The sequence below is a fragment of the Crocuta crocuta genome, unplaced genomic scaffold (assembly GCF_008692635.1).
Source record: "Crocuta crocuta isolate KB4526 unplaced genomic scaffold, BGI_CrCroc_1.0 scaffold61, whole genome shotgun sequence".
NCBI lineage: Eukaryota > Metazoa > Chordata > Mammalia > Carnivora > Hyaenidae > Crocuta > Crocuta crocuta.
Genome location: NW_027528369.1, coordinates 7,409,468 through 7,423,379, shown reverse-complemented (window position 1 = coordinate 7,423,379; position 13,912 = coordinate 7,409,468). Strand labels below are relative to the sequence as shown.

Below are 13,912 nucleotides of genomic sequence, written 5' to 3'. Positions count from 1 at the left end.
CCAGAGTGGCCCGTTCGAGGAGCCTGAGTCCCACAGGACCGGGCCGCTCGGGTGCCCCAGCGTTCAGCCCCGGCCGGGGGTCCATCAGCCGGGCTCCTGCGGCAGGTGTGAGCGGCCAGGGCCGGCGGCTCCATCGGCAGCTCCCGCCAGGCTTCTCTGCTGTGGTTCCGCCTGTGCCTCTGATTGCCGCGTGTCGTGTGTGGACGCGCCTGGAGACGATGGGGTTTCTAACGGATTTTGACCCCCGCGTTCTGGCCTCCGCTGCGCTCCTGCCTGTAACGGCGTTGCCGTGGAGACTGCCGTGGTGGTGGTCTGGTTTCTCCTTCCTTCCTGGTGTGGGAGTTGGAACTCTCCTCTAAGGGAAAGCTGTCCCTTTCTCTCCGCTACGAACTTGTCACTTAGTTGTCTCAGTGTGGCACGTGGAGTGAGTGTTACTCTGGGTGATGGCGTGTTGAGAGCCTCGTTGGTTTAGTTGCTCAGATTGTCCCAGATTCGGCTCCTGGAAGCTCTGTGTCGCCAGCTGTGGGGTCTGCAGTGTGCCTCCCTCGAGGTTTGAGCACTTGGTCACTTTTCGGCAGCAGGGGATGGTCACACACTTCCAGCCCCAGGGCTTGGTGTCCTGCTCCGCCCACGCACCCCTGACCCTTCAGTGGGGGGTTGTCTGGGACGCGGCCCGGCAGCAGTGCGCCCTGGCCTCTGTGCCCTTGGCGGTCCGTAGGCCGGGTCAGCACGTGCTGGGCGGCGTCCGCACGCCCCTCGCTGTGGGCGGGAGAACATGAGTCCATCCCTTTCCTGGTCCTGCCCAGTCCACGGTTCTCGTCCCCGGCTTCCCTCCCCTTACGTGGAACGTCTTTCTGCACCACGTCACCCGCACAAAGTTTACCTGTTTGCCGAGACCTCGTAGTCCGTCCCGGGGAGGTTTAGAATCGCCACCCCCTACCCGTGGGGAAGACGGGTCCTGACTCGAGGGTGGGATTTGTGTCTGGTTCTCACCTGTGGCTTCACAGCTCGTGGTCCTGCTGTGCCCGGGGCTCCTTAGGGTCCTTCTTCTGCCCCCATCGGGTGCTTTGCTGTTCATTTTTCATACAGTTGAGTTCATTAGTTTGTGTTTGTTTGTGGGTCTCCTCCACCCCCACACTGTGGTTGATTTCAACGAGTTGTGTATCAGCTACGTGAGACCTTACCCTGGCTCTGTGGTCAGAAGTGCACGCGCAGGGTCCCCTGCCCCTTCGGGCCCTGCTCCCACCGCCCGTCTCCCCACTCTGACCGTGGGTGACAGTCTCGTTAGTTTGGGGTTTGTCCTTCTTTTTGCACAGATGAGCAGATGCACATACGCGTCCTTGCCATCCCTTTCTCACGGAAGAGTAGCATCACCGCAGGTGGTTGGTTTGATTGCATTTTGCTCTTTGCACCGAACAGTGTCTGGAAGTGAGTCCGCGTCCGTCATCCTCCTCCTTAGGGCTGCGGCGCGCGGGGGTGTGCGTGCTTGTGCGCGTGCGGTGTTTGAGTGACCCCCTGGGTGCAGTCCTGAACTGCTGTGACGACTATTGCAGTGCCGAGCTGGGGACCTTGGGTGTTCACCGGGGTGGTCACGTACTTGCTGCCGGCCACGGCCTCGAGTGCCAGAGTGGCGGGAGGAAAGAGGTGTCCCCGCCCATCCGGCCGCGCAGGAGCCGTCGAGGCAGGCCGGCCGGGAGGCCTCTCGGCCCAGGGAGCGTCGCAGAGCCGGTTGCCCAGGGCTCGCAGCCCCCAGGTCCCTGTACCGACGCTCCCGCGACTGTCGTGCTTCATCGTCCTTTTGCGACACGCCGGTCTGACACTGTGTTCTGTTTCAGCCTGAGCCCCAGCTACATCGATCTGACCGAGTGCCCCTACATGTGGCCGTACTGCTCGCAGCCCATCTACTATGGAGGAATGCCGACGATCGTCAACGTCACCATCCTCAACGGCATGGGCGTCACCGGAAGAATCGTAGACAAGGTGACACTGCTCTCTGGCTTGTGGTGAACTTTGGTGTGGCCCAGCCTTGTGCCGTGTCTCCTCCTCCTGAGTTAGAGGAGACGTCCTCTCCGCCCGGCCAGGCTGCCAGTGTGTGGGGGGCCGCGGTTTGTTTTCCCCCGAGCCCTTTACGCATAAGCCCAGGGTCAGGTAAGGGAGGCGGTTCGCTACTTTTTGACTCTGGCATCATGAATTTGGCTCCCGAAGTGACTAACTGCATTTGGTTACAATTCCTCACCTGCACTGGGAGGCCCACCTGTGATTACTGTGCTATTGAGTGGCATGAGTGGGCCCTCGAGTTGAAAAGGTGTGTTCCTTTTTTGAATTTTGTCTTTATAATTTGTCATCTTTATTGCATGAATATTGTCATAGTAGTAAAGGACGGGGAAGGAGAACAGAAAAATCCCTTCCAGCCCCAGCACAGGAACGTGGCCACTGTTTTTGAAATACCCTTTCCCAGCCCTTACCTGAAGTACAGGTTTTTGTTCTGTGCAGCAGGTAGAACTGTAGCCCGTTTTTTTTCAGTTCTCATTATGTTGTAGACATTGTTTTCTTTTTTTAATATTTTTTTTTTTTTTTTAATTTCTAGNCGTTGTAGACATTGTTAAATGTAATTTATGCACAGTCCCAGGGTATTTGCTGACGGCTAGTTAATATTTCGTAGGATTATTCAGTCGTAATTTACTTCTTTTTTGAGCCAAAAACTTTCATTTTAGCCTTCAAGGAATAATCTGTTCTTCTTTTTCAAGGTAATCATGATTGGCTTACAAAAATGGGCATTTAGAGTGCAGCTTTATATAATCCAAAGGTTGAAAAGTGAAATGAAATTTCTGTTTTCGTCACTGTAAGACAAGACAGAGTCTAGCACAAGTCCAGGAGCTCCATTCACACTCAGGTCCTTGCCATCGGCACTGTTCTAGCATCTCCACTGAGCAAATTCTGATCACACTGAGGAAAGCCTTTCTTTCGGTGTGATTTGAAACAGTCGTCGGGGACTGTTAAGTCGGATTGAACTTCCGACTTGGGCTCAGGTTATGATCTCACGGATCGTGGGTTCGAGCCCCATGTCGGGCTCTGTGCTGACAGCTCAGAGCCTGGAGCTGCTTTGGATTCTGTGTNTTTCAGAGTCTGTGACTCCCTCTCTCTCTGACCCTCCCCTGCTCACACTCTCTCTCTCTCCTAGAAATAAATAAAAACATTAAAAAAATTTAAAATAAAAAAAAAATAATAATTTGGGGTGCTTGGGGGGCTCAGTCGGTTAGATGTCTGACCTCGGCTCAGGTCATGATCTTGCAGTCCCCAGGTTTGAGCCCCACATCAGGCTCTGTGCTGACAGCTTAGAGCCTGGAGCTGCTTCAGATTCTGTGTCTCCCTCTCTCTCTCTTCCCCGCCCCCGCTCATGCTCTCTCTCTGTCTCTTTCTCAAAAATAAACAAACATTAAAAAAAAACCATGAGTGGCGCCCGGGTGTCTCATTCGGTAAAGCGTCTGATTCTTGGTTTCAGCTCAGGTCATGTCACTGTGTTGGAGTTCGAGTCCCACATCGGGCTCCACGCTGACCACGTGGGACCTGCTTGGGATTCTCCCTCTCCCTCTCTCTGCCCCTTCCCCGCTCGCTTTCTGTCTTTCTCAAAATGAATAAACCTTAGAAAAAAATTAGGAAACAAAGTCGTCAAATCTCGGAAGCCTACCAACAATTTCCTTATCATTCTTTTTCACGGTATGAATTCTTTCTTACTTACTTATTTGAGAGAGTGAGAGTGAGTTGGGGAGAGGGGCAGGGGGAGAGGGAATCCCAAGCAGGCTCCACGCTAAGCATGACTCGGGGCTCCAGCCCCCGACCAAAGAGAGGGACCTGAGGTCACGACCAGAGCTGAAACCAAGAGTCAGCAGCCAGCTGACTAAGCCGCTGAGATGCCTTACACAAAACTAATTATTTTTTGTTTATTTTGAGAGAGAGTGTGTGAGCAGGGGAGGGGCAGAGAATGAGAGAAAGAATCCCAAGCAGGCTCTGCACTGTCAGCACTGAGCCCAACAAACTGAGATCATGAGCTGAAATCAAAAGTCAGACACTTAACTGACTGAGCTCCCCAGGCACGCCCCCACCCCNCCCGCCCAGTATGCGTTCTTGCTGTTAACTTGGTCACAAACATGGAGGCAGCAGCCGCCGTTGCCTGTGCCGGAAGTGGCCTGCGTTCGCCTGTAGTTTGCTCACGGGTCCCCTTGCTCGTGCAGTTGGGGGATCCAGCTGTAACCATTTCACGGGATCTCTCTGCATATACGGTTTCCTTTTCTTCTGAATTATTTTCTTAACATAAACTCCCTGGATTGGAATCCGAGTCAGAGGGTGTGGACTGGTTACTCTGGCCCCCGGTAGGTATGTGCTGCTGAATTCTTCCCGAGTTCTGTCCGCTGAGACCGTGGCGGGGCGCTGCCTCCACCGCCTGCGTGGGGCCGCGTGCCTCTGTTTCCTGTTTGATTCCGGGAGGGTTACAGACGGAGATGAAACTCACACGCTGTAAGACGCACCCTTTTACATCCAGCCACTCTGTGGCTTCCAGTATGTTTGCAAGTGGTGCTGCAGCCATTGCTCTTCTGTGGTTCCAGAATATTCTTGTCACCTTGTTAGCAGGCACTCCCCATTCTCCCTCCTCCAGCCCCAGGCGCCTGCCTGGTGCTTCCTGTCTCCATGCACTTAGCTCTGGAGGACGGTCCGTGCACGTGGGGGGCCCGAGCCGCAGGGCCTGTCGCAACTGGCCTGTCCCACAGCACGTACCGTCTTTATGGTTTGTCCGCCTGGCAGTGCCCCAGTCCCTTGTCCAGCTGAATGATAGTCCCCTGTGTGGATGGGCCACGTTGGCTTATTCATCACTTGGACATTTTTGGTTGGTTTGTAGATGGGTCATCTTTTAACTTTAGAGCAGATGAGGGGCGCCTGGTGACTAAGTCAGTTAAGCGTCCGACTTCGGCGCAGATCACATCTGATCTCTCTGTTTGTGGGTTCGAGCCCTGCGTCAGGCTGTGTGCTGAGAGGTGGGTGCCTGGACCCTGCCTCGGGTTCTTTGTCTCTTTCTTTCTCTGCTCCTGCACTGCTTGCACTCTCTTTCTCAAAATTAAATATAATAAAAAACATTAAAAAAAAACCCTAGAGGGGATCAAAGGGCTGTCTTGTCTACTGTGCACTTGTCCAGCTATCTGGGAGGCAGCTCTCTCCAGGCTCGCCCACTAATCGTCTCTCCTCTTGGGTGAGTCAGCGCTTCATTTCCCTGGTGGGTTTTCCTGCTGGAATTTAGGTTTTCTCGATGTGAGCAATGTCTTTGTCCTAGAGAAATGTCTAATGTCCTAGAGAAATTAGCCACTGATGTGTTTTACACAGCAGTTTTTCCCAGACTATAGTCTTCCTGTTTAACGCAAGTTGTAGCATGATTTACATATTTTTTTGGTTTTGGTGCAAGTTCCACTTTCATATGGTTGAATTTTCTACTTTTGTGATTTTTATCGTTTCAAAAATTAGAAACCTCTCTCTCCAGAGATCTGATAAAATCTCGATTTTATCTTCTAACATTCGTTTTATGCTTGTGACATATTTAATCTTCTCGTCAGTGTTGAGTTAATTTGATACGTGGCATAAGATATAGCTAAAAATTAACTTCTCTTTTGGTAACTGGCCGCCCCAAGAGCATTCTCACAGATCCCTTTCTTTCCTCGTTGCTTGTGATGCTGTAGCCTGAAAATATTTCTCTTTTTCAGACTTTTTTTTTTTTTTTTTAAAAAGGCTGACTCACTTGGGGAGAATATTGCTCTCAGAGGGAAATGAGTAATTAGGTTGGTTCGAAACATGCATTCATTTTATAAGAGCCAATCTGTGTTTCTTCCATATGTCTCCTCTTGGGCTCCCCTCCCTCGCGCCCCCTCCTCCTCTGGGCATCCCACAGACACCTCTCCCTGCCCAGCCGGTAGCTTCACAGTCAGTTTGGACAGTTAGTCTGTGTTATTTTATTCCTTTAAGTTAGCGTTGAATGTGGTTCTTAGAGCACATACCTAATTGGAATCTGTTCTCAGATTGGACAGTTTTCATTTATTTACATTCTCTGTCAGATGGAAGTTCTTTGCCAATGCGTGGGTCTTCTTTTTTTAAGGTGGGGGAAAATTCTCTTTAAAATTGGAGGCTGCCCAAAATCGTGGTTTCTAGACTGTTCTAGTGGATGACGTTCCAGGCATTCTGTACTCTGCATTGGTTATCGCTCACTTGGGGTCCAAGTACGACCTCCACTGTGTGGGGAGCCCAGGAGGTGTTTCACGGCCGCCTTCGTCTTTCTGCTGCAGCCCGACTGGCAGCCCTACCTGCCGCAGAATGGAGACAACATCGAAGTGGCTTTCTCTTACTCCTCGGTCTTATGGCCTTGGTCAGGCTACCTGGCCATTTCCATCTCCGTCACCAAGAAAGCGGCCTCATGGGAGGGCATCGCGCAGGGGCACGTCATGGTCACCGTTGCTTCCCCGGCGGAGGTGGAGGTGAGCGCAGGGGCGCAGGCTGCGTGCCCGGGGTCTTGGGTTGAAGCCCAGTGTGGGGACAGTATCGGGCTCGGGGGCCGTGACCAGTGCCTCCCGGCCTGCGGGGCCCCGTGAGGCCCACTCAGCAGCCAGCCCCGCTGCCGTTGCCGAGCGACCGCGGACGCGACTGTTCTGTGCCAGGTTCAGGCTCAGAATGATCACAAAACATGGGTTCTCCAGAAGGGGCTGTGTAGTCTAGGAGTGTTTAGGAACAGGTCGCCTGCAGTTACACGAAGAAGTGTAATGGGATGAATTTTACGGTTCTTCCTACCTTTGTTAGTAGGAATCCTCGTGTTCCAGATTTTTCTGTTAAATTGATAAATAGAAGTGATTTTTTTTAAACCCCAAAAGCTGAAGGTTTTTTCTGAGCAGAAGGGGCCATTCAGAGTTTTTAAAATTTGTTTCAGTCAAAAAGTGGCGCAGAACAGACGTCAACGGTGAAGCTCCCGATCAAGGTGAAGATCATTCCCGCCCCCCCACGGAGCAAGAGAGTCCTCTGGGACCAGTACCACAACCTCCGCTACCCGCCCGGCTACTTCCCCAGGGATAATCTGAGAATGAAGAATGACCCCTTGGACTGGTAAGCAGCCGCCACCGCGGGACCAAGCATTGCTGCCCCGCCCGGGGAGCCCAACCTCTGCCCCCTCCCCACCCCCGACATGCTCAGGGCCTCTGCCCTCCTCCTCCCGAACTCCCGTCCTGGGCACCAAAAACCCCGAGCTCGCCCTGGATCGCTGTCCTTCCTTCCTTCTGTTGAACCGGCAGCAGACCCTGTCGGCCCTCCCGCCACCGCACCTCCCAGATGGTGCCCTAGTGGCCGCTGCCGCCCCTGCTCCCCGCCCTGCACAGGCCGTTGTCATTGCCTGCACAGCGTTGCAGCCTCCTGGTCGGGGTCACTGTTCCCTGAACCCCATTCTTCGCACAGCAGCCCGGGTAAGCCTGACGGGCAGCACTGGGGGCATGGTTGGCCCCAAACTCTCCCCGGCTGCCTGTGCAGACCTCCGCACGTGCCAGGTGCCCTGGTGGGTCCTGCACCCTCCAGTCCCTGCCCTGCAGCCTGGCCTCCTGGCTTGCTCCCCGGGGCACCGGGCGTGGCTTCCTCTGGGCCCGGGCGCCAGGCTCGTTGCTGCCCTCCAGTGAGTTCCGGGGTTCGGACTTAACGCCGCGGTGGGGGAAGGAGCCGGAAGCTTGCGGGAGCGCCATGCTCTCTGTGAAGACGAGTCTCACCAGAGGCAGGGGAGGGAGGTGGTGAGAGGTTGGTAGGTGGAGGAAAGGCTTGCTGGGGAGGCGCACAGGCTCGGCCCCGCGGAGGAGCTGGCTCTGAGGGGCTGGGGGAGGGCGGTGTGTGGCCGGAGCGAGCCCTGGGCCCCTGGCGCCTCGGTGTGCCAGGTGGGCAGGGGCTCAGGGAGAGGACACGGTAGGAGAATGCGCGCGTTCAGGGGGAGAGGGATGGGGAAGTGGCTGCATCTGCGACGCGCGGTTCACATAGCAGCCTAGGGCGGCTTGTCCAGCGCCTCTGCGCTCCCAGGTGGCATCTGGGTGGCGTGCTTTCCGCGGGTGCCACCGCCGACATGACGCCTCGATGTGCTACGCAGCGGCTCTCGGGCCGCTCCCTCGTGGGTGTGTGTCCTGTGGGCCCAGAGGCCGCTGGGCTGGAAAGGCCGACTTCGTGTGGGGGCCAGACACCCCGGGGCCCCCGCTGCCAGTGAGCCCCGCTCCCGTGGAGGCCCCGGGTCAGAGGCGGCCATGTGGCGAAGCCTTCGCCACGAGGGGGGGGCCGTCCCAGCGCGGTGCCTCTGTTTTCCAGGAATGGCGACCACATCCACACCAACTTCAGGGACATGTACCAGCACCTGAGGAGCATGGGCTACTTCGTCGAAGTCCTCGGCTCCCCCTTCACGTGCTTCGATGCGAGTCAGTACGGTGAGTGACCATTGGGGGCCGGCCGCGCGCGGGGAGCAGGCGAGACGATGCGCGGGTAGAAGAGGCGGTGAGGGGGCAGGTGCGGGGCCTTCCGGTCCCTCGGGGAGGCTCTGAGGTGGAGTGGCTGTGTTCCTGTCCGATGGCGGCAGTGGGGACCTTCAGGTAAAATGGGACACTGTCAAATTGGGGACAAGGATATCTGTACGTTTTTCGTTCATCTTTTTATTTTAATTGAAAGAAACCTGTGCCTCATTTTGCTGCTTCTCGAGTGAGTGACGCGTGGCTACATCGTGGGTCCCACGTGGAAGGGAGGCCAGGGGATTCATAGGTGTCTGTGCTTTTGGACCCTGGTCCGTCCTTCCTCACCCCCTTCCAGAGTGGTGGGGGCCCCAGACCAAACATCAGAGGTGACAACTTGACACGCGGACCCCCTGAAACGCTGTTTCTGAAGCAGTGACGCCCGCGGTTCGAAGGCGCAGACTCACTGCCGACGCTTTGTCCCCCAGGAACTTTGCTCATGGTGGACAGCGAAGAGGAGTACTTCCCCGAGGAGGTCGCCAAGCTGAGGAGGGACGTGGACAACGGCCTTTCGCTCATTGTCTTCAGTGATTGGTACAACACGTCCGTCATGAGAAAAGTCAAGTTTTATGATGAAAACACAAGGTATTGATAGGAGTTGGTATTTGATAAGAAGTTTGACTTTTTGGGAATGAAATTCTTAGTAGCCAGTACGTCAGAGGACTGGCCCGCTGGCGGTCCTTACGGCCATCGGAGACAGGCTCAGACAGACGCTCTGCCAGCGCAGGTGCCCCTCCCCCAGCAGCGATCTTCCCCAGGGTGTTAAGTCTGTTGCTCCTTGAGGCCAGGTGCTGAGTGAAAGGTTCCTCGGCTTCCCTTGTTGGCCTTCCGTACTTGACTTTTACATGTTTTACTTTACTTTTACTTGTTCCTTTTCATGCTCCCATCTCTCTGTTGTGGGATCTGTACAAATTTAAATGGATTGAAGGAACCACTATTTAAAGGAACCTTCTAGTAAATTAGTTCTGGGTCAAGGATTCCCAGTGTTTTATGAACATAATAGATCTTGAATTTTCTTCTTCAGAGCCTGTGACGTACTCGAACTTTAAAGGCCTCTTTCTCCTCTCTTTGCTTTCGCGGACCCTCCCAGGCCCCAGGCTCCATAGCGGTGTGTTTATGTCCATGTGGCGTGTCGCGTGGAGGAAATTTAGCCTGGGTTTATTCTGCGTGCCGGCTGGAGCGGGTACGCTGTGTTAGCGCTCAGACCGGACAGGTGCTCTCAGCGGAACCTTGGTGCGCACGGGCAGGCCTCTGCAGGGGGATGTATTCCGTCCTGAGAAGGCCGGGCGTCCGGGGCTGTTTTAAGCCCTTGTAACCCACACCCGTCTCTTCCGCAGGCAGTGGTGGATGCCGGACACCGGAGGGGCGAATGTCCCTGCCCTGAACGAACTTCTGTCTGTCTGGAACATGGGGTTCAGCGATGGCCTGTACGAAGGGGATTTTACCTTAGCAAACCACGACAGTAAGGTTTTGCGTTTGTGTTTTCATAGGGCCTGTTGCCTCGCGAGGTGCGAGAGTGATAGCCGTAGGGCCCTGACGTCCGGGTTTCAGAGGGAGAGAAGGGTGTGATCGCAAAGGAAGTCGGGCCACAGGGAGAACCAGTGTCTCTAGAAAGGACTTGTGTGGTCAAGCTGGGTGCGAACCACTGTTGTTGCGTCCAGACTCTTGAAGAGAGAATTTTCTGGAGCGTTCCTAATCTTGGCGCTGCCTGTCCCGTTCTTTACTTCCTGTGTGTTTCGGGTAGGAAGTACCTCCTGGGCCCCTGCCCTCCCAAACCCTGTTCATGAAATCACTTTGCACGTCCCACGGATGAGGTTTTGGTAGCTGGTTTCTAGAACAGCCCGAGGGTCACTGTTGCTAACTCTGCTTACCCGACTGAAAGCTTTGGCTTTTTGAGTCTGTTCAAAAACCTTACGTTAATAGCAGTTTTTAACTCAAATTCGGAGGTAATCACTCGTTACTTAAGTGTAGCCAGGTAATAGTAGCCTTTGTTTTAAAACTAAAAATAACGTTAGGAAAACTATCCTATCTGAGAGTGCATCTTAGGTCAGTGAGTAACTTTTGATGAAATGAGAGGCTTCTGTGGCTGTAACTGAGCAACTCCCTTCCAGTGTACTACGCGTCAGGGTGCAGCATCGCTAAGTTTCCAGAAGATGGCATCGTGATAACACAGACCTTTAAAGACCAAGGTGAGCAGTGCTGCTCTGTTTCTTCCCTTTTTTTAAAAATAGTTTTATTGCCTATAATTCACGTTTGCTTTTTTTTTTAGTTTTATTTTTTTTCCCGTTTACTCTTTTAAGGTGTACAATTCCGTGATCGTCGGTATATTCACAGAGTTGTGCGGCCATGACCGTTATCTGTTTCCAGAACAATTCTTATCACCCTGTACCTGTTAGCAGTTTGGGTTTTTTAAAAAAAAACTCACGGTGATACAATTTGCCTGGCGCCTACTTTAGGCAAGACTTCTGGGTGGTGGCTCTGGGAGCGGCAGGGAGAGAGAAGCTTAAGGTGTGTAGATCCTGGTCCCTGGAGAAGAAGCAGGGTTTCCCAGAGGAGGGGCAGCTGCTGAACGTTTGCCCATTTTCTTTTTTTTTTTTTTTTTTTAAACAACCTTCAGAGTTGCTTGAAGCTTTTGTTCCTGTTTGCAACTTGTTCTTCTGTGATGGCCAAGATCACTGAGGTTTTAGAGAAATGACTGGGTTTTAAAGCTTTTAACTGTATAAAGAATATTAATTATGCAGTCATCTCTTAACATTCCCTTAAGGATCTGAAAGAAAGAGCCAGCACGTGGCCGGCTTGGTCAGTAGAGCGTAGGACTCTTGATTTCAGGGTTGTGAGTCTGAGCTCCTTCTTGGGTGTAGAGAGGACTTAAAATCTTAAAGAATTTGAAGGAAAGAAGGGTTCTGGCCGCAGGTATGGTTCTCATGAAGGTTGATGCTTGCTGTAATGGGAAGTCAGGGGCAGCTGCAGTAGTTGAAAACAACAAAGCAGAGTTTCCTGCTTATCTATTTGCATTTCCCAGACAGGATTTATTATTTTTATTGTCCGGAGAGATTTTTTCCCTCCTCCTTAAGGCAAGGTCGGTTGGTGAGCAGATCTGTGTTTATAGAGTTTTATTTTATTTTGTGTTTTTTAATGTTTTTATTTATTTCTGAGAGAGAGAGAGAGCGTGAGCAGGGGAGGGTCAGAGAGAGAGGGAGACACAGAATCTGAAGCAGCTCCAGGCCCTGAGCTGGCTGTCAGCACAGAGCCCGATGCGAGGCTCGAACCCACGAACCATGAGATCATGATCCGAGCCGAAGTCAGACGCTTTAACTGACTGAGTCACCCAGGTGCCCCTATAAGGTTTTATTTTAACTGCAGGCACGTAAATGATTGTGCCTTCCCCGTCACTGGCTAGGGTTGCCATGGGGTGGTGGCTCTTTCTGGAGCCTGTCTCTCTCCGGCGGCGGCGGTGTGTCTGGTGCGGGTGTGAGCCGCGGTGTCGCCACCAACCTGTTGCCACCTGGTTTTGAGGGGAGAGGAATCACCGGAGATGGGAGGGCACCTACTTTATTTTGTTGTGCTGCTGGTGCAAATAAAAATGAATTACCTTGAAATCTTTTCTAAGGGGCTTTTTCTTTCCAAATAGCCTTTTAGTTGAATAATCTTGTGGGTACAAAATAGGAATTTGAAAATCTGGATGAGGCTGGGTCGAAGGGGACCCTTTTGTTGGAAACAAACCTGTGACAAACCACGCGGCCGTGTGGCGACGCCGTGTGCCTGCGCCCAGTTTTGACTGTTTTCCTGCTCTGTCCTTCCCTCCAACAAAGAGAACCTCGCTTTTCCACTCTGGTCCTGCTGGGATATCAACAGAGAGCAGGAAGTGCCGTAATTTTATAGCCACCGACGTTTCAGCTGTCACCGCCGCATCAGGGGCCGTGATGTGTGTCACCGCCGGTGCGGAGGACGGCGTCGGCTCCGGGGCCAGACTCTCCCGTTACGTGGTGATGTCGCTGCATCTGCCGCCTGTGGCGTCCCTGCGTCTTTGACTTCTTGATTCGCTGAACGTTGTAAACCGTGTCGTCTGCTTGGGCAGAGCTCAGAAAGCTCTGCTGTTGGGACATGTGTAATCGTGACACAGACAGGACAGGGCTTGTAAACCTGCATTTAAGGCACGTGGGCATAGGATTTGAAAATTGGTGACGTGTGTCCTGCTTTTGAATAGGAGACCACAAAAGCCAGGCGCACATAACAGCCCACAAAGGTGGCCTGCATTGGGTGGCAGCTGCGTGGCTGGCTGTCCCTGCGCGCGTGTAGCCCCAGAACCCGGCCGGGAACGAGGGACGGAAGCTGTCACGAGGATGGCAGGTGCTGGACGCTGCCGTTGCCAGTGAACGCGTGACAGGCCGTGTGGAGATGGCCTTTGCTAAAACCCCAGATTCATGGCACTTCGGTGTTTTCCTCTGGTAGAAGGTGGCACTGCCGCGATTGGGTGGTAGATTTTGCTGATGGCGGTTGTTGTACAGACTGCACGTCAGGTGGCAACTGGAACATCAGTCCGTGCTCAGCATTTTTGTTTCTGTTGTGCTGTATTTCAGGGTTGGAGGTTTTAAAGCAGGAGACAGCAGTTGTCGAAAACGTCCCCATTTTGGGGCTTTACCAGACTCCCGCCGAGGGCGGAGGCCGGATCGTGCTGTATGGGGACTCCAACTGCTTGGACGACAGTCACCGGCAGAAGGGTGAGGACTGATGGTGTGGCCGAGAAGCAGGCTGGGCTTCGTGACCATGACATACAGGCCCTCTGTCCCCCTTGTCCCTGGAGAGGCGCCGGTAAGGGGCTGGAAAGGAGATCTGCCCAAGAGTCAGGTGGCAAGTCCCCGCTGTCTCGGTTGCGTGGAACTTTCCGGGGGGTGTGCACTCTGAGGGGCGCCCAGCAGACTGCGTGCGCCACCATCCCCTGTGCTGTCCTCGCCCAGCTGCCAGGTGCCATGGCCGTGGCGTTTAGTGGAGCGGCTCTCTGCCAGCCTGCCCTGGCGCCCCCCCCTCTGGCGTCTGCATGTCACTGGCACTGCCACCCGGGGGCCCTCCCCAGGCCGGACCCACTGTTCCCAGAGGGTCAGCGCCTGGCTCTCCTCCCAGCCCTGGGGGCTTGGCTGTCGCGAACCTTCAGGGGGAGCATCGGTACCCCCACCGGGCGTGGGGCGGGCCCGCACGGGGACGGTTACTAGCAGCCCTGTTCTTGGTCAGCACCTCTCTGTGCCTGCCCCGCGCTGGGGCCTTGAGCCTGGACCGGCCGTGTAAGGGGGATGGCATGTGAAAGTGTAGCGTCTTGGGCCTGGCGAGGTGACCAGAGAACTGGGGCCTGGAGAACCGTTGTC

The 13,912-nt window shown here is 54.1% G+C and overlaps 1 protein-coding gene across 3 annotated transcripts in view; it reads left to right on the top strand.

The window, feature by feature from the left end:
* Positions 1–13,912, top strand: part of MBTPS1 (membrane bound transcription factor peptidase, site 1) — a 38,902-nt gene that overhangs the window by 17,982 nt on the left and 7,008 nt on the right. For 2 of the 3 annotated variants that reach the window (XM_077754069.1, XM_077754068.1), the window contains 8 exons: positions 1,836–1,980; positions 6,324–6,512; positions 6,959–7,131; positions 8,359–8,474; positions 8,981–9,137; positions 9,890–10,014; positions 10,664–10,741; positions 13,133–13,273. In XM_077754069.1, coding sequence (XP_077610195.1) covers positions 1,836–1,980; positions 6,324–6,512; positions 6,959–7,131; positions 8,359–8,474; positions 8,981–9,137; positions 9,890–10,014; positions 10,664–10,741; positions 13,133–13,273 — 1,124 coding nt within the window. The other variant, XM_077754070.1, reaches the window with a different exon arrangement.